Source organism: Oryzias latipes, chromosome 15, assembly GCF_053564925.1.
Source record: "Oryzias latipes strain Hd-rR chromosome 15, Olatipes_Hd-rR_3.1".
Taxonomy (NCBI): Eukaryota; Metazoa; Chordata; class Actinopteri; order Beloniformes; family Adrianichthyidae; genus Oryzias; species Oryzias latipes.
The window spans coordinates 2,159,724-2,180,444 of record NC_136251.1 but is presented as its reverse complement, the minus strand read 5'-3'; the positions used below and the strand labels follow the sequence as shown (position 1 = coordinate 2,180,444).

General features: G+C 42.3%; 2 protein-coding genes across 3 annotated transcripts in view; one reads left to right on the top strand and one right to left on the bottom strand.

Moving 5' to 3' along the window:
• The window catches only part of LOC144984092 (uncharacterized), a 379,397-nt gene extending 370,682 nt beyond the window's left edge, over positions 1-8,715 (top strand). The window contains exon 2 of the mRNA XM_078931642.1: positions 8,557-8,715. Within this exon, the coding sequence (XP_078787768.1) occupies positions 8,557-8,572 (16 nt within the window). The 3' untranslated portion in view covers positions 8,573-8,715. The remainder of the gene's footprint in view (positions 1-8,556) is intronic.
• LOC101169346 (uncharacterized) overlaps positions 1-20,059 on the bottom strand; it is a 99,787-nt gene extending 79,728 nt beyond the window's left edge. The window contains exons 1-2 of one of the 2 annotated variants that reach the window (XM_078931641.1): positions 19,919-20,059; positions 19,663-19,819 (exon numbers count right to left, since the gene is read on the bottom strand). In XM_078931641.1, coding sequence (XP_078787767.1) covers positions 19,663-19,773 — 111 coding nt within the window. In that variant the 5' untranslated portion in view covers positions 19,774-19,819; positions 19,919-20,059. Of the gene's footprint in view, positions 1-19,662 lie in introns of both variants that reach the window. The other variant, XM_011473278.4, reaches the window with a different exon arrangement.
• Between the last annotated feature and the right edge of the window lie 662 nt (positions 20,060-20,721).

Genomic DNA, 20,721 nt, shown 5'->3' with positions numbered 1-20,721 from the left:
CACACACACTTTGTTCTCACACACACACACTTTGCTCACAAACACAACAGAATCACACACACAAACACAGCACTCACAAACACAAAGCTCACAAACACAGAGCAGACTTACACACACAGTGCTTGTAGCACTCGCACATAGCACACACACACTGACAAACACAAGTTAGTGCAACCACCACCTCTCTTTGCGTCTCTGTTTGCTGGACGGTCAGTAAACGAGATGTTCTAAGGCGCAACCGGTGCTGTGTTTGAGGGGAGCTTCAGAGGAGCCAAATGGACAGAAAGGAGTAGAATGAAGTCGGAGGGAAGAAGAGGTCGTCAACAAGAAAAAGTGAGAGCAGTGGATGGAGAAAGATGAGGCGGGGAAATGAAAACAGGAATGAAACAGGAAAAAGCAAGTCTAAGAGAAAAGCAATCCTGTTGGTGCTGATAGATTCCAAGCAGAACCATGTTATCTCTTTCTTCCTCCCCTCACAGGCACACACAGTCTAGACACACAACACACACACACATGCAAACAAAACACACACATCTTGTAAAAGCTAACCAATCAGAAGTACATGTATCTCCAGCTTTACAACCAATAATCAGTCAAAAGCTGCTGCAATTGGCTCTGAGTAGATGTGCTTGTGTGGGCCTCTGTTTCCTCATGTGGTTTGTTTACATTGCACGCTGCAGGGGGGGGTGGGACAGGGAGTTTAGTGATGAGTAGCTTCAGAAGATGAGAAAACTAGTCAGGTGACCTTCAGACATTTCAGCACCTCAGGTGATCTGCAAATGTTTTAGCCGGTGTGGGTACCGGATGTTCTCGGGGTCCTTCGGGGTCCTTCGACCAATGATGACGTCACACTATTTGATTGGCTGTAAGTTGCCACGACCAATGAGTCAACGTCGCTAAGTTTTTTTAAAAAACTTTATTGACAATTGCGGTATCATACATTAAATAACGACCAATAACAATGTAATCAATATTACCTCGAAGATCAGTCAACATTGCCAAACATAACATATTAACACAGAAAATAAAGAATAGAGGGGGAAAAAAAGAAACAGTGAACATAACACACAAATAAATAAAAACAAATAAATAAAAATAAAATAAAGGAACATAGAACCAATCTAAATAGTCCAATACTAGTTAGGGGTACTCGTGAAGTTTGTATTTCAGAAAAAAACAAAGCAATTTCAAGCCATTCTTCTTTTTCATAAAATGAAGTGATTCAAAGTAAAAACAGAGCTCTTTATGAAATGTTATAAAAAGTGGTTTGGTCTTCAAAAATGTATTTTTGTGCATATAAAACTTTCCTTGCAATATCAGGATATTAAGAACTGTATTTTCTGGTTTATTATATGATACCACACCTACTAGAACATTTTTTGAGTGTAAATGAACTGGCATTGCAATTTTGGAAGAATACCAGAAGCAGAACCCTTCCCAGAATGTTTTTATAACTCCACAGTTAAAGAATAAATGATCCACCGTGTCAATGTCATTCAAACAAAAACTGCAGTCATTCTCTTCAAACCCAAAACGAATCCTCAAAAATTCCTTAGATGGGTACGACATCGCTAAGTAGTAAAATCGCTAAACGTAAAATCGCTCGCTAAGTAGTTTGTCCAACTGGTGTTACCGTAGGGTGACGTCATCATTGGTCGAAGGACCCCCGAAGGACCCCGAGAACATCTGGCGGCCCGAGTCGATCCGGTACCCACACGGGCAGTTGACCTGCAGGCATCCCAGGTTGTGTTGGAGGAAAAACATCAGTCCTGGAGAAACTATCCCCGTATTATTTTACTGTAGGGGACACCTAAATGACACAGGTTCTTTGACATACAGTAACTCTGACTGTTTAAAGACAGAGTATTTCTTTATTCAAATTGTTGTAAGTAAGGAGCAGATGAAAAAAAATACTTTGGAAAAAGATTGTATTTGTGACAGTGGGCGGGTCAGAAGCCCCCTTCAGCGCACAAAAAAGAAGAAATATCTTTCTCAGCACCAACAGTCCCACCCATGACTCAGAGGTGAATTTCTAATGAACTCCTGCCACTCTGCAGAAACTATGTCCTAGAAAATTTTTATTTTGCCTAAAAACAGAATAATCATAATTAAAAGACCATTGGGAGCACTTTGAAGCTTTTCAGTGTATTTAAATGTTCATTCTTAACTGTAAACAACCCCAAAACAGTATTTTGATCTGTTCTCGCATTTCTGAGTATTCCTTTGACCCTTGTGCTATCTTAGATGACCCCCCCCTTACTTTGACACATTCTCCCTACCATGACAAAGGTGGATAAAGGTGGAAAGATTTCGTGTAATCCATGGACACCAGTGAAGATCACAAATGATTTATGATGTTGCAATATTAGGAGTACACACAACATGCCAGACCTCAGTGATGGACAAACTGTAGTAAATAAATGAACATTTGGAAGTTTGAATTCAGGATTTTGATCTCAGAAATAATAACAAATCAATTCGGTTTCCTGTACTGATTGTCTAGAGCAAAACAGGAAAAACTCAGTGGAAAGAAGTGGTGACAAAGATTAATACCTACACAACAAAAGCACACAAAGTACAGAAAGTTAAGAAATGTATGAGAAGGAAGTTAACATGTAAAAAATGACTCACAATGGGGCCACACCTGGCCTAGACAGTAGTAAACATTGGGCTCCAGGGGAAAGTCAGTTGTTCATTAGATGAGTCTGTTTGTTCTTGCACTAAGATTGAAACATGAAAGGTGAACCAAAGAGTCAAAGCAGCCCCCCGCTGCATACAAATGTGTGCGCACACACTCACAACCTCATGTGTATACCCCCACCCCTGTGCTCCCTGAGGGGGGGCTGACAAGAAGCAGATATTCAAAATGATGCAAGCTCAAACGATGCATCTGAACAACTTCTGACTTCTCCGTGTGACAAACTGGCCACCATGCCCCGCCTGCTGCAGAGAAGGGAAATGAAGATGCTTCGGCACAATGCAACACAACCAATCATGTGACATTTAACACTTATCAGACACTCACAAAGTCGCGGCTAGTGTGTGAAACATTGGATGAGTTCAGCTTGGCAAGTGTGTCCACGCTTGGAAGTACACAGCTCATGTGCTGCACTGAGATTTTTCCCTTTTAATAAATGTGGCCTTTTGTCTGTGTGAACCTGTCAGAATTAGATTAGTTTTCCACAGCACTGGTGGCCTTTACACACACTCACACACACATGTACGCACTTCTGCTGCTATGTGTGAGGCCAATTCATTTTGCCACAAGTGGCTTGAGATTGGATCTGTTCAGAGTCCTAATATATCCCACCTTGGCTAACCTTAAAGTGCTCCGCCTCCAAGAGACATGTGCGTTAATGTGTATAAATGCACATATGAAAGCATTTTACATCCAGGTTACCTGCTAAGACTCAGATCATTGGTGCAGACACCCCCTAGCAACCACCCCTGCAGAGAGACACAACATTGATTGTAACGTTATCTGGATGGGATCATTTCAATTGATCCACAAAAAGGGTCACTCTTATCGATGCTATCTGCTCGTCTGCTTTGTCATTAGAGTGACATCCAAGTGCCAAAATATCGGGCTGTTTTTCCAGAAGGGAGGTGGTGGGGGAGGGGGGGGGGTGATCTCAGATACAAGCAGAGATGAAGACGAGCTGCAGGACAGGAGCATTTGTGTTTATTCATGTTTGTTCCACTTCAGCTGCACTTTAGCCATCACTAGCTCTATTTCCATTGTACTCATGCGCAAAACCTTATTGAAATTCTAGAAATGTCGAAAAAACACATTTTCACGATTACACCGCTTCCATCAAATTATATTTATGAGAATAATAATAACTAATAATAATAACTCACGCAATAAGTCAAAATTAAGTCATTTAAAAACAGTGATCAGCCAGTGAGTGAAGGATTGCTGGTTCGATCCCCGCTCCCTCCAGCCTCCTGTTGTGTTGTGTCCTTGGGCAAGACACTTCTCCCTGCCTGTGGCTCCACTGGGGTGTGAATGCGTATGATGATGGTCAGAGGGGCCGAAGATGCGTACTGGCAGCCACGCTGACGCAGTTCAGTCTGCTCCGGGGCAGCTGTGGCTACATCAGTAGCTACCATCACCAAGAATGAATGAGGAGTGAATGAATAATGGACACATTTTAAGCGCTTTAAGCGGAGAAAAATCCAATCAAATATTCAAATTTCTGCCACAGCACCAGCGCTCATCATCATCTATCAAAGGAGACATCAGAGTCTTATTCAGCAGCAAGCTGCTTACACGTGGGAGTGGCTACATATGAAGTCATTTTAGGAAATGGTGGTTGGTGAGTTTCCAGAGGAGAATTGGATCCAACAATTCAGCATGACATGCTTAACTTTTAATGAGCTGTGTGACACTGTGGGTCCTCTGGTGGCGCCTACTGTGCAGCGCCCAAGTGAGCTAGTTTATACCAAGAAGTGCATTGCCCTCACTAACTACAAACTGGCTACCCATTGTCACACGACTACCTTCATTTAAATACGAAAATAGTGTTTCCATTGTAGTTTTGTGAAAAATGTCAGTTTTGATAGACCTCAAAAAGTCCTCCTCCAAGCACAAAAACCTTTTTTCGATAAATGCAAGTTTTTTCAAAATTTACGTGTTTCCATTAGGCAAATTTATGATAGCAAATCCAATTTGCACAGTTTCATAGTCAGTGGAAACAAAGCTATTCAAGAACTGTAGAGGCTCGCATCTTTCATACCAATACCCTCCCTCGCTTCTTCATTACTTTATCTGAAGAAGGAAATTGGTTAAAAAAGACACTTTACGTAGCATCTCCTGGCTACTAGAAATTCTAAAGTCTACATTAGTTCAGTTGTTCTGCTAACATCAGGTAAAAAAAACACACTGCTCTTTTCCTTTTGCACTTCGGATGGATAGATGGTTGAATTAAGTGGAAAAGCTGTTTTACGTTTTTACTTTAACCCCTTTGTGAGTGAGCAGTAACACTTTCAGCAACTATATGCAGATTGACTTCATTAAGAGGAGACATTTTTATTTTTCCCTCAAAAACCTTTATTAAGTTCCAGACGAATGTTTATCGATTGTATTTAGTGTTTCTGAAATTGTGTTTTGATTCCAGTCAGCTAACTGACAGCAAACTCTGGACACAAAGAAAGAGAAAGCCTAGCAAAACAGTCAGTATTGACCCTGATATTTAGCTTTGTGGACTCTTAGCTGAGCTAATAAACCTGCTGCATTTGGAACCAGCCGTCTGCCTGTTCTTTATTTATTTATTTATTTATTTATTTATTTATTTATTTATTTACTTGTCCTGTCCAACAGCTGGGCAAACAGGTTGGAGCTGAAGGCCTCTAGTAATTACAGATTCAAGTTGCTGATATTCCAAGAAGTTACTTATTCCATGTTTGTCTTGTAGTTCCTGGGGTGTTATGAATCTTCTATCAATAATTATGTGCTCTAGTTGTGTTACGCCCCCTGCTTGCCAAGCTGGGAAGTGTAACATTTTTTTGTTTATAAGGATGTCTGGGTTGTTCCAGATGGGTGTCATTTTGCACGGTTGAATTGATGATTTTGATATTTTAAGAAATTCCCACCAGGCTGTTAAAGTGGTGTTTATATTAATACTTTGGAAACAATCCTGTTTTTTAACTGTTTGGCTAATAAATGGTAGCTGTGACTGGTTGATTTTTCCACATAACGCCTGTTCCAAGTCTAACCATGAGTTGGTTTCTGGATTATTTTTTAACCATTTTAAGATGTATTGTAATCTATTTGCTAAATAATAGTTGTGGAAGTTAGTTCTAAGCCTCCACAGATTTTAAAGTTTTTAGACTAATTCTTGCAGGTTGATTTTTAAGATTTTCATTTTAACCGGGGCTACCTTGACCATAAGGGACAGAGGCAGGTTGACTCAGCGTGTTAGATCGTCCTGTATGCTTTTCAGTAATGGGGTGTAGTTTAGCTGCACCAGTTCTGATAGTTTGGGGGAAAAGTGGATACCTAGATATTTGATGTTTCCTGATTTGACTGGTATCGTGAGTCTTTGCTCTGCATTACTGTTCAGTGATAATTAAACAGATTTATTCCAATTAATGGAGTAGTCTGATATGGAGGAGAATTCATTAATGATTGTTGCTGTTTCATTTACAGAACGGGAATGATTTAAAAACAGTAATATGTCATCTGCATAGAGACTAATTTTATGATGGCTGTGTTTGGTTTTAATTCCTTTAATGCTCTCATTCTGTCTTATTGCTGGAGCTAGAGGCTCAATAAATATAGCAAAAAGAGAAGGAGAGAGTGGGCAACCCTGTCTGGTTCCTCTTTCGAGAAAAAACCTGTTGGAAGTCTGTTTATTAGTTCTGACTGATGCATTGGGGTTGTGATATAATTTTAAGCCGTCTGCCTGTTCTTGTGACACTTGCATCATTGAGATCCCTCTATTATTATCATTAACCCTTTTGTTGTTGTAATAATCCCGCCCCCCTCTCTCTCAAATTAGTGGCATTGTTCAGCTCCATTCCTGTCCCATCCGCTCCTCCTATCCTCTGCTCCTCCTGCTCTTTTTTCCTCCCTATCTTGAAAAATACTGTTTTGCCTCCTCTTAGTTTTGTGTTTTTTGAGCAGTAAAAACACTGATAAAATAAAAATTTAAACAACTGTCCTGCAATTATAAATGCATCTCCATCTGGATCTCCCACACTGACACACATGCACGCGCACACACACTGAGCTGCACAGGAAGTCAAACAGAAGGCCAATAAGATACGCTTGACTGGAGGCGAGTCTGCAGCCTCTGTGTCTGTCTGAGATGGGGAGATAGTGTGGCACTATTCACTGTTGTCATTGTGTGAACCGCATGTCCTCACAGCCACAGTCGGATCAGATAAATCCTGAAACATTGCTGTCTGTTTTCCACACTAAACACACCTGGAGGTCAGGGGACTTAGAAGAAGCAACATTCACACAAACTCTGCGTTTGTGTATTTATCCAAACAGTGTTGGGGGTTTCAGTCTAAAAAGCAGTGGGGCGAAGGCTAATGTAGACACATCTGTGCCTAACCACCTCTGCACAGGCTTCTGTACACGGACCCTGACGGACTCCAGCTGCTTTTAAAACAGAAAACTCTCATTCTGTATACCTTGGGGAATCAGCAACCCACAGCGGCACTTTGTTTTCACATAATCATTGTAGCTAAATCTTTAATCAGACAACTTCAACAATCATGATCAACTATTCCCCCTCTTCATGCGTGGCTGGCTCCAGCATTTTGCCCTGAAGCTAACCAAGTAAAATAATAGCATCAATCAAAAAGCCTGAACAACGAGCACATCGATGCTTGCTCATGAAGATACAGTGAGATTTTTGGAAAAATTAGGTTCGTGAAAGAAAAATAACAGCTTGTGACGTTTCTTAATGGGTTTGCAGTACAGAAAGCATTTCTTATAGTATATTTATTTGACACAAGACAAGACACAGACCAGTTAAAGATTTGCCTTGTAACAAATAAAGAAGAAGGTTGGGAATACAGACTATAGGAAAAGTTAGTTATTTTCTGCTAAAATGTTGCATTTACTACTACAGTAATGGGATAATTAAAATGTTGTAAAACGTGTACTGAGGGGTTTGCTGCTGTCTTCTCGGTTTCTCTGTTTCCAGGGTTCACTGTCAGTGAGCTGACTCCCAGGTGCTAACAACCCAGGAGAGTGTACAGAAAAGATGGAAGGAGTATTTTGAGGAGCTGATGAACGTGGAAAATGACAGGGAAAGAAGGGAGGAAGATGTGGTTGTTGTGGAGCAGGAAGTATCAGAGATTGGAAAGGATGAGGTTAGGAAGGCTCTGAAAAGGATGAAGAGCGGAAAGGCCGTTGGTCCTGATGACGTACCTGTGGAGGTATGGAAGTGCCTAGGAGAGACAGCAGTGGAATTTCTAACGAGTTTTTTCAATAGGATTCTAGAGAGTGAGAAGATGCCTGAGGAATGGAGGAGAAGCGTTCTGGTTCCGATCTTTAAGAACAAGGGTGACACGCAGAACTGCAGCAACTATAGAGGAATAAAGTTGATGAGCCACACAATGAAGCTGTGGGAAAGAGTAGTGGAAGCCAGGCTTAGGAAGAAGGTGGAGATTTGTGAGCAGCAGTATGGTTTCATGCCCCGTAAGAGCACCACTGATGCCATTTTTGCTTTGAGAATGTTGATGGAAAAGTACAGAGATGGTCAGAAGGAGCTGCATTGTGTGTTCGTAGATTTAGAGAAGGCGTATGACAGGGTGCCGAGGGAGGAGCTGTGGTACTGTATGAGGTTGTCTGGAGTGGCAGAGAAGTATGTCAGAGTAGTTCAGGACATGTATGAGAGAAGTATGACGGTGGTGAGATGTGCTGTAGGTCAGACAGAGGAGTTCAAGGTGGAGGTGGGACTACACCAAGGATCAGCTTTGAGTCCTCTTTTGTTTGCTATGCTGATGGACAGGCTGACAGACGAGGTAAGACAGGAATCTCCCTGGACAATGATGTTTGCGGATGACATTGTAATCTGCAGTGAGAGTAGAGAGCAGGTGGAGGAACAGCTAGAGAGGTGGAGGTTTGCTCTGGAAAGAAGAGGCATGAAGGTCAGTCGTAGTAAGACAGAATACATGTGTCTGAACGAGAGGGATCAAGGTAGAAGCGTTAGGTTACAGGGGGCTGAGGTGAAGAAGGTGCAGGAGTTTAAGTACTTGGGGTCAACAGTTCAGTGTGATGGGGAGTGTGGAAAAGAGGTGAAGAGGCGAGTGCAGGCAGGTTGGAGCGGGTGGAGGAAAGTGTCAGGAGTGTTGTGTGACAGAAGAGTGCCAGCAAGACTCAAAGGAAAGGTGTACAAGACAGTGGTGAGACCAGCTCTGCTCTATGGGTTAGAGACGGTAGCAGTGAGACAGAGACAAGAGGCTGAGATGGAGGTAGCGGAGATGAAGATGTTGAGGTTCTCCTTAGGAGTGACCAGGTTAGACAGGATAAGGAACGAGTACATCAGAGGGACGGCTCATGTTGCCTGTGTTAGCGACAAAGTCAGAGAAGCCAGACTGAGATGGTTTGGACATGTTCAGAGGAGGGACAGTGGATATATTGGTAGAAGGATGTTGGAGATGGAGCTGCCTGGCAGGAGGGCAAGAGGACGGCCAAAGAGGAGATATATGGATGTCTTGACAGAGGACATGAAGTTGGCTAATGTTAGGGTAGAAGATGTTCATGATAGAGTGAGGTGGAAAAGGATGATTCGCTGTGGCGACCCCTGATGGGAAAAGCCGAAAGAGAAAGAAGAAGAAAGAAGAAGACTGTCAGTGAGCTGACTGGAATAAAAACACTATTTCATAATTACTAAATAGTGGATAGTTTTTGCATCTAAAGTGGAAATAAAATAAAAAATAGATTTATACTAAAAAAGGAAAATAAAGGAAAACCTAAAAGTGACAGATTGAAGGATCCTCCAGCTTTGTGGACCCTCATCCCAGCCGCTTCACACTTGCAAACCGCCCAAATGCATGCTGGAGATCATCTGCAAAGAGCGGAGAGGAAATCATGTGGTCCCAAACAGGACCCCCTCTGGCGCCTGGCTGCCTAGAATATCTGTCCTTAAAGACTATGAAAAGACAAAGAGCAGCCCTGCCAGAGTCTAACATGCACCCGGAACCGGTCTGACTTAAAAGTGTGATATTTTTCTTATTTGTATTGAGACAATAAGAAATATGTCCTTTAATTGTGTTGTCTTTTTTTTCTCTCTGCAGACTAATGCGTAAAAGTAGATCGTCGAACTGGGTCACAGAGAGACGGAAGTAGCACTGAAAGCGGCCGTCATTCAGACGCAGCTACTGCAGTAAATGAAGCTCACCTGTGCTGGTAGTCTCTAAATGAAAATAATATGTGGCGAGTAGCTCTTCACACATGTGAGAGGAGCGGCAGGTTTATGAACTCACTTTTGGACAAGTATCAAGCAGCAGAACAGAGGCACCAGACATGAATTTGATGTCTTTGATGGGAATGCAGCAAAAGGCTTCAGTAAAGTTCCCATCCTGGCACATCTAAGCATCAATGTGCTCAGTTTGGCTGGGCTAACTTGTTCGGTTTCTTTGTTAGCCTGATCCAAAAGCCTAAGATCACGTTCAAATGTTTTCTCAGTCCCATGCAAGCAGAATACGTCCAGCAGCATTACTCATAGTTGGCAGGGGAAAAGTATTTAGCCTCTTGGCATCTTTATTATGGCTCACACCAACAGCAAACAATTAAATCACTAAATAAGTTGACATGACAGACCTGCAAACCTGCTCCTCTTTGTGGTAGGAGACAAGCGTTGCATCATATTTGTCACATGAAACGCAAAACATATTTGAAACTTAAGTACAATTTCTGACAACATCTTTATAATCCTGGCTAATCCTGAGCCAACTGTGAAGCATGAATTTTAGGGTCAGGGTAATTTTAGAGATTTTTTATGGTCAGGCAAGCAGGTGAGGAACCTGGATGCAGGGAAGAACCACAAACAAAGACGTAACAAGGTCCAACAGGTTTAAGAACAAAACCATAGCCACTGAGAATATAGCATGAAGACAGTAAAAGCCAACACTGAATGCATATGGAGAGGGCCTTAAATATTGGGTGGCTTATTATCAAAGTGCAGGCAGCTGTGACTGCACCACAGGAACACTGGTGAATGGGTGGAGGCACCGCCAGCCTGCACAGAAACCCAAAAGACAAAATGAGAACAAAGAAAAAAACATTTCAACATAACAACATGGCAGTGGGAGCCTGGCATTTCCCCTAAATGTTCCCGCCTTTCAGGTCAAAGTCAGTGGAAAGAACATTTTGGAACAAGAAAACAACCAATTTGTAGTTGTGCACAAGAGTTGGGGCATGCCCCAAAAATATGGGGTTTATGGTATTCTGGGAGCAAAGTTGGAGAGACAAAAGTGTGAAACTGTCTTTATGAAGTGAAAATATGAATGAAATAAAGAAGCCAGGTCTCTTTTAAGGAATGGAGGAGTCTGTCTACTGTGTAGAGAGTTGCACTTTGGTCCAACCAAACCATGACTGATGGTTTCTTCATGTAAGAGTTGATCTCCTTAAAACTGAAACTCCTTAGAGCTCTTACATAATAGTTTATTAGGAAACGAGCACTGGGTCCATAGTTAAAAAAGAGAAAAGTTAGGTTAAAGTGGTTGTTGGCAATTCTTTCTGCAAAAATGTCTGGAAAGAAAACTGACAGGACAACAGCAGTACCACCGCCCTTCCCTATGTTCTCCATTCTTGTGAGTGTAGTTTAAAGTGTAGCCTTTAGAATGAGACTGCCAAACCTGGCATCCAAGTCCCTTCACAGCAGGTCAACCAACTCGTCTGATACATAAGAGATTATTTGTTAGATAATGACTGGACATTTAAAAAGGCCATAGTTTGTTCTAGTGGAATTCTGTTCTGTCCTGATCCGTCATGAGAAGATGAATTCTGGGTTTGAATGGTGACAAGGGCGTTTCTGCAAATGCTCTTGGGCTGAATACAGAATCCTATGTAATTGTGGACTGCACAGAGAAGGTGGCACATTTAGCAGGTGATCCGGACACCAAAGGGTGAGCAGAGTTCTGCTGTGATCCAGACAAATGCATGACTGTGGGGGCTTGAATGTGACCAATCGAAAGCAGTGAACAGCAGCAAATTTAAAGATAATTTCATCCTTTCCAAATGACTGAGGTGAAGTCCATCCTGTCTATAAAGAGGCACCACTCCAGAAAGTTGAGTTGTCTCTAAAACCAAGCTTCTTTGTGATGGGGTGGACAGCAGCTAGGTGTGGAGGGACAGAATCCTGCTGGAGCATGCTGATCCACAGCTAACAGCAGGAATAGATCCAAAGATAAAAATGCTTTTTCTGGTGCTGGACAAAACATTGAAAAGGTCTGACTGCTGTGTCATTTGTTTCCACGTGAGCAAAAATCTGGATGATGGAAGACATTACAGAAAGCAGCGGTCTGTGTCGTTTCCCCAGGATTATCTGTATTGTTGCTCATGGAAAAGGGGGGTGGGGATGATGAAGTCTTTGATAATGAGTGCTGTTGGTGAGAATAAAAGTTGGGGTGAAGACTGCTAAATGCCTGTGTCGCATGCACCCATCCAGGGGTTGACCTGTGCATGCTTGTCTGAGGTGAAAAATGGGCAAACTTCTGCGGGGCGTCCACGACAAAATATCAAGGTCGTAGGCCGCTCTGTGTACCTGTAGAGCACAAACACTCGTGGACATTTTTTCTCCAGGCGGTAGGTGAGACGCAGGGGAGTCACAAATTGTTTTCATTTTTTTGACCCCCCTCGGATCCTGCAAACTGCATAAGGAGCTCATTAGTGTTGATCACATCACTATGTGCTCGTTGAGTGCAGCCTGATGTTGGAAATAAGGAAGTTAGACAATCAGATCATAGTTTTTGTGTGGCCATCCTACATGTTAATCATGGCCCGCAGCAGCATCACTGACTGCAAGGAACAGATTATTTTCAGTGAAAATGTGACCCCCGCCGCGTACTCGCAAAGTCACCAAAACGTGCACACACCTCGGATAAATTGAAAATGAATTGTCCATAAAGTCAACGTCACCCCACCCCCAAAGATGATGTCATCATGGCCAGCGATCATAATGGGAACTCTTAGAATTGGGGATTTTTGTGTTTTCCCACGATATGGGAAAGCGACACCTTTGTTTGAGCAATTTGCACGCAATTGCACACACTTGCTGCCAGCTCCAGTCCACAAACACTACAGAAGTGTTGTTGACCTTTGACCTTGGGAAAAAGCCGCCATCTTGCATTTTATTAAAAAAAAGCACCTTTAGGCCTTGTGCTATCCTAGGTACCTAAACATTGGGAGTTGGGTCATCTAGACCCACTAGACAGTGCTCTGAAACTTTTTTCTTGAATGATTTGTGATCTTCACTGGTGTCCATGGATTACATGAAATCTTTCCACCTTTATCCACCTTTGTCATGGTAGGGAGAACACGTCAATGTTAGGATGGGGTCATAGCACAAGTGTTAGTACCACATACAAACGAAAACTTGTCCTAGGGATTTTTAGCGATTGCCTCGTAACTTCTCGGGCATCAATGCCAAGCTAATGTGGACAAAATGTTGGAATTAGAAGTTGTAGATTTTGAACGGCGTGCACGTAGCGAATTTGCAACTGTTGCAATTTTAGCTAGCTCGCACATTTTTTATCGGAATGTCATGAAAATAAAATATGCTTTCGTATGCTACAAACTTATGTAACATGCGAAATGAAATCTGTCCAAACAAACAAGTAAACTAGAATGAATGTCAAATCCATTCAAATGTTAGTTTCCTAAAGTTCACCACTGTTGTTTTTCCACATCCACAGAATCCAAAAGGAACATTCTTAGAACATTCTAGACACTGGATGGTCACATGACTTTATTCAAAGTCTGTCCACACATTGGACTGGAATGATGGACGGATCCATGTTAATGACATCACATGTGTGTTGTCTGCTGATGCACTTGGTCATTTTTACCTTTTAAACCTACTGTATCTCAATCCAAATGGTATTTTCCAAAATTGATTATAGATAGATTCACACCACCATCACAGTTTAGACGTAAAGTCCTGTCTGAGATCTTTTGGAAAGTTCAGCCACACTATGTACGAATTTTTAGTTGGACTTCTACAAAAAAAGACAACTTTTAAATCCAGGTAGATTTCTCTGTCTCTCCAGATGTGTGGAGTAAATTAAGAACAACTTGTTTCATGGCAACCGCTCAGTTTCTCTGCTCACTTGTCTCCTTAATTTATCTCCATCTGCTCACATTCACTCTGACAACCCCCTCCCCTTCATATCCGTGTCCCTCCCACAACATTTACAAGGTTCATCCAAGTCACTTGACGCCCACTCACCTCCAACACGCCACTTCAGTTTCCATGGTAATTAAGTAGCGATGGCGCTACTTTAAATGTACTTTAACATTCATCACTCATTAGGAGCTTCTTCCTCTGAGTGAGCAGTTTCTTTTAGAGCCAGGTTCCTTCCAGGTGAAGACCAGGTTCCTCACAGAACATGTCAGGAAACTAACACACCATCTAAGTGTTTTCTAAAGTTTACAGAAAAAAAGCTGCTCTCTGCTTCCTCCCTCTTGCTGGCACAAACCGAACCGTAGAAATTGAGGATTCATCATTTGCAAAGATTCAGCCACTGGCTCACTGTCAGAGTCTAATGTGGGTTTCGGTGGCTCCAGTTTCAGCAGCAGTTTGAGGATTTTCCTGGGATGAGATTAAATCCAGGATGATTCATGGAGCTTATGCTTCTGGAGTTTTGCAAAACATGCTCTACGAAGTTGCATCACAAAGAAGCTTGATTTACATGCTTAAAGCCATGTCCTGAAACTGGAAAAACAAACAGTAAAGAATCTCCAGTCTTCCAGAAACAGGCTGTACTGACCGTTTTCTCTGATCCCTCACACAAACTAGACAAAGTAACTCCTTTGATTAATGTCTTGAAATGAGTAAGATTATTATTATGCTTTTGGTTGCCTTTCTGTGTCCTTGGGTTTACTTTTGTGTGATGTTTCTTGGTTTTAGTCAAGTTATTATTTCCGTCTCAGTTACACGAGGTTCAAGATACGCATCTAAAGGAGAATGTTCATTTCTGTTCTGCTTTTCAGATTGTCAGCTCATCTGTTCGGTCAGCCTTTTGTTGTTTCTTTAGTTTTGGTCATGTTTAAGTTTATTAATTACATGTTTAAGTGTCTGCCACCAGGCCTGGTCTCCAGCATTTTGGGTCCTCTGGCAAAAGTTTCAGACTCTTTCACTGTACAAACATTTACAAGCGATTTAAAAATGTTCCTTGGATCACCTTTTTGGAAGAGGCTTTGTCTGTGAAGCACACGCTTCACAGACAAAGCCTCTTCCACATGTCCTCCTTGCCCCTGCATCTACAGCCAGTTGGCTCATGTGTGTGTACATCTGAACTGCATAACACAGCTGTGCACATCACAAACACACGACATACTTGTGCGTTTTACAACTGCCCAACATGATCATTTATGCCACAGACACCTGACACACACTGATGCATATCACAAACACCAAACAGCTGGAAGTCAGATGTACACACAGACACATGTTTTTGGACTAAATGTTCTCAGTCACTAATTAATGGAGTGAAGATCTACTCTGCTAGCAAGTCAAACATTATAGCACATAATCATACATACAGTTGCATACACAGTCACAGCTAAAACCCTTGCTCACAGTAATGTACTTACATGCTCACTCACACACAGTCACACGGTCATGGTGTGTTTTTTTGTGTGGGGTGTTGTTAGGTCTGGTATCTGATAGCACCGTAGGAGAGAACAGTGGCATGAGCCAGTGGCTCAAGGACATTATTGCTTTTAGAAGTCACTTAGCAGCACTCCAGCTTTAAATTGAAAACACTCCAGATTAAATAGAGACAAGCTATGAAGCAAATAAACCAAACTGCTGCCATTTCGCCCCACCATCTGTACGAAGCAAGAGTGCTCCGCACCAGTGTGCTTCCAAAACATGTGGATTCATAATATGAGTGAAAATTAAATCACTGAGGAATTTTAGGATCAACTTTTTTGTGCCAAGTGGATTTCAGTGTTATTTAACTGACTGGAATCAATGTTTCTATAGCAACAAACGGCGGCTTCAGTGATATTGGGAAAGGTGTGAAAAATTCCCTGACAGCTGGTGGACTCTCATGAATAACAGTCTGAACAATCAAACCCAAGCTGGTGTCCACACACAGTCCTCCAAGCATCGCAGAACGCAGACCAACAATCAAACCAGCAAGGGGAGGGGCCTATTTCTATACGGCAAGCATGGGGGGGGGACCACTGCCAAGAAGCTCCTACCCCCAAAGTGCATCTCAGGCTGACCCCCCCACACACACACACACACGCACACACACCCTAATAAGCGATAATAAGAGGAAGGAGGGTAAGTTGGGGAAAGCTGGTAGACTGGCCCCCCAGCCCCCAAAATTGGGCTCAGGTCTCCCCAGCTCAGGGGTCCCATCCCCTGAAGGGCTGACCCCCCCAGGCCCCACACCGCCAGCCCCACACAAAGAAAGAAGAGCCAAGAAAGCAACCCCCCCCCCAAAAAAAAAAAGAAATGTTAGTTGATGATCTGATAGGAATCAATTTTTCCAGGTTTATACAACCATCATTTTATGGTCTTTAAGCAGCATTTGATTCTTTCGGCTTTGCTTGAGTTGAAAAACAAAATATGCTGAACATTCTTTCACAAGTGTTTGTGAAAACAGTCTCCATGCCTGAGGGCTTGATTTGATACACCTGTCAGGTTGGGTGAGCGAATACTTTTGGTAAAAAAAGTGTAATTCTGATCCTTTCATTTGTAATAACCTTTAACTCTGCTGTTTTCCAAAGTTTTCTGCCCCCCCCAAAAAAAAAAATGTTCTAGCTCGACTGCTGCCAAAGCTCAAAACTTCATTAGTGAAAAATAAAAGTCGACTAAATGTGTGAAATTTGTGATCAATATCAGTAAAGGCTCCAAAGTAATATGTGAAGTTACCTTTGTGTTTTTAATTATTGTATAGTTACTATTTCCATTCACATAAATCAACTAGAATTTGAATGAATAAATAAAACATTAACATATAAAGAGAAAGTAGCTTTTCTTCCAGTCCAAATTTTGCTTTTTACTTTTAACAAAGATAAACATAAATTATTTTCAAAATAGGACACAGATAGATAGATAGATAGATAGATAGATAGATAGATAGATAGATAGATAGATAGATAGATAGATAGATAGATAGATAGATAGATAGATAGATAGATAGATAGATAGATAGATAGATAGATAGATAGATAGATAGATAGATAGATAGATAGATAGATAGATAGATAGATAGATAGATAGATAGATAGATAGATAGATAGATAGATAGATAGATAGATAGATATTCTTTTGTCTTCAGCAGCAAAGTAACATTTGGAACAGTGCAAGATTATAAAAGAACATCTGTAACTTAAACAACAGCATAAATTGAACTAAAACTAGAATTCAAGTACACACCAAACAACCGTTGTAAAAACAAAAATGACAGAAACAACGAATGAAGTACAGCGGATAGGTACTCTGGTTCTCTTTTCTCCTCCAAACACAGATCTTACAGCATTTCCTTCCTTTCGTTTTCCTCCTCTCATTCTTGAGTTCTCTTGTTTAGTTTGAACCAGAGTTCAGGTGAGCTTTCACTTTTGAACCGACCAGGGTAAAGAAAAACAGGGTAAAAAATGCCCTAAATGATCAAATTCTATATTTACAATGTCCTCACATATTTTCATTTAGCTAGACTTTTTCACCTTAGAGAAACAGAAGTCCTTAAAGGTGACAATTTGTTAAAGGGATGAAAGAAGTGGTTGGTTGGTTGGTGGGTCTGTCTGGTTGGGGCGCTCTGCACGTGCTCCCTGCCTCATCTGCTGCTGTCTCTCTCTGGCTTGTTGTGCTGGAGCAAACATATTTCTTTTATTTTCTGTGCACACAGCATGTTATTTGAATTTTGAAGCATGGTTGGTTTCATGTAGTTTCATCAGACCTGCCTGTGCTGAGGAAGCTGTGGATGGAGTTAGCTGGAGCAGATGAGACTACAGGGTGACTGGTAGCAGTCCTGCAGTCCTTTGCCAATTAAAAGCCTGCATACAGTTGTCTATTTCTAGTTTAGGTGACGAGCAGAACTGCCTCTGAAATGCCAGTTCTCTATGTGGGTAATTACAGAACAGTTTATTCCTGCCTGCGCGTTCAAGCAGGAATCTCTGCCGTATGTTTGATGCCATTTAAGGCTGAGAGCTGTAACTTCTTAAAGGTGCAATAAGAGCTCCATTACTTTGTGGTGTATTTAATGAAGCACAGTAATTAGTGTGTTAGAAGTGAGCGAGCACCTGCTGTTTTACTTTCTTTGACAGTATTTAATGGCCTACTCTGAGATGATGTGGAAAGAAAAAGCTAGAAGAGAAAAAAACACAAAGAAATCTGTTCCTAAAGAAGAAAACAAGCTTAGTTCAAGTGTCAGAGAACTGCAATGGCCCTGCAATTAGCCTTCTTTCTGCTGAGAGCGAAAGGGGAAAGACGGATTCACAAGATTAAAAGGCAACATTCAGGGCTTCTTTCACCTCAATATGTTTGAGCCAGAAAAGCTGCCATGATAAGGAAGTACTCCATACCTTCATGTATTTTTTTAAACTGACTTACGACCAAAGTAAGAGTAAGAAAGCAAGTAGAACAACAGAGAAAAATGAGGAACCGACAGGGATTCTAATTTCTCATTACAGGTGCTTAGTCTGATCAAGCTGTGGGGGACCGTAGAGAGGAAGACCTGCTTCCAACTAAACCTCCAACAGAATCGTACTTAGGAAAGTCTTTCCAGACTTTGTAGTTTTTTGGGGGGGGCGGGATTAAGCCTACACAGTGTCTTTGAGGATGGGATCTCTGCTGCTCTGTTTCTCTGTAGTAAAGCCACCGAACACTAGATGGGAGGATGATAGATGCAAGTCAGCATCATTTGAGAAGTTTCACAGACAGAACCGCAGCTGCATGACGCTGCCCAGCACCTCATTGTAAATGAATCTATACTTTGCAAGATTACTGTAACACGAAAACTTTCCCACTTTTACAAGCAGCTTTTCTTTGAGCTTCATTCCTCTGGATCCATCTTTTACTGAACTGACATCATTACTACCGACTGTTCTTCTGCACTCTCTGATTTTCAACATGGCAAAGCCCCCCACAACAAACAGGCCTCAGCTGGAGGCAGATGCCGGGCAAACTGCAAGCTGTCTCAGGCTGGAGGTGGATTTACAGTGCCATCCTTTACCAGGATACATGCAGCTGGTGAGGCTCTGCAGGGGTGGAGTGTGATTGACAGGTCATTTTGCCACCATTTCAAACAGATTTGTGGACTCCAGGGCAAGACCTCAGAGTTAGTGCCTCAAGCGTTTGTCGCTTTGTTGAATTTTTGAAAAAAAAAGGGCTTGTTCTTGTTTTTTGAATTCTAAAGCTGTTGAAGGTTTAAGAGCATCTTTACTTACAAACATCACACAGGTTTAGTTAGATGAAGAAAGTGACTCATCTGGTTGATTGAAACCGAGCCACTCAGCCTAAAGAACACAAACTCCTCCAGACTTAATGGCCTTCTTTTGTTCAGATCAGATTCTTCTGTTGTTCTCTCTGATCAAAAAGCTAAATCAGGCGCAGAGGTGTGCAAGCTGAGCATGCACAGTGAACTCAGTCAGACCCAGAGAGGCATTCTGAGCAGAGACAGGAGCCCCCCACCAAGCCCTGCCGGCCCCCATCTGCGACTCTGCAATCTCAATTAACCTAATGGAAGTGGCAATTAATTAACTCCACTCAAACAATGATTAAGGACTTGACAGTCGAGTGAGTGGGGGGGTTGAAGTGAGGATAATTTAAAGGTAACGATTTCCCAGCATGAGGATAAAAATTCCGTAATGGATGCTGGCGTGAACTCTGGATTAGAATGGATTAATGTCAGGCTCAAAACTGGATCTGACTGAGGAAAGTGGCTCAGACTCTTGTATGTGTGTGTGTGGGGGGGGGGGTTCCCTCAAACAGACAAGAGTAAGAGAAGGTAAACCCTCACCGTGTTCCTGTGGCCGCTGGCTCCGATTGGTCCTCTGAACACCCCCTTGATGCTCCTCAGCTGCCCGTCACGTAGGTGGGTGGAACTGATCACGATGTAGTAGCACGCCATTGAATCCAACTGGGTTTCATCTGGTTGAAGTCTCTTTGCTGTTGGGCTTTGTGAAGAAGAAGAAGGGAGCAGAAGATCTGAACTTTTTTTCAGCTGCTCTGACGTCTAGTCCAAGTTTTGGAAGTTTCTTTTTTTCTTTCTTTACCTTCTTGAATGTTTCACCTCCACTTTCTTTGCACACTTCTCTTTTCTCTCTTGAATTTGCTACATTCTCCTGTTTCTCTGCAGATGTTGAGCCCACATCTCTCATTTATCAGTCTTTTCCTGTCATTGATGGTCCTCTTTTCCCGGAGTCTAAATTCTTCCTGAAATCTCAGCTGCTTCTTGATCAATCTTCCAGTTCCTCTAAATATCGTTGTCCTCCTCCTTCTGCTCCCCCTTCCTCTTTTTCTTCCTGGATCTCTTTTAAGTGTTGGCAGGGGACACTTTTTCCCCCCTGCCTCCCACTGTCTCCTGCGGTCTCAGTTCTCCCTCTTGGCTCTCTGCTGTTTTGTCAGTGAGTAAAAGTGTTGAGTCTCCTCCTGGTTGTCGGGGCAGGCGTGCAGCCTGCTCTCTGAATCTCCTCTCTTCTGCTGCGCTGCATGTGCTGCCTCTCCTCCTTCCTGCCTCTTTCTCACCGCTGATCCCTCGTTCTGTGGCCAGCAGAGTGGTTTGCTCCTCAGTTACCCGCGGTTACCATCTGCCCTTTTAACACACGGAGTGCTGACGCTTGCTCTCTTCTCCCTCCCTCCCATCCCTGCCTCTCCTCTTGCTGTCTTTCTTCCCCTTTAATCATCTCCTTCTCTCTTTGTCTCAAGCCAAAGGAATCAAGCTCCACCTACTGGTAAGAAGAAAGAGTCCAACAGAAGGAAGGATGCTCTGAATGCTCCCAGTTTACCAGGACGTTACAGTTTCCCCACTGGCTAAAACACATTTTCTGAAACGTTAGACACAATTTTTAAAAAAAAG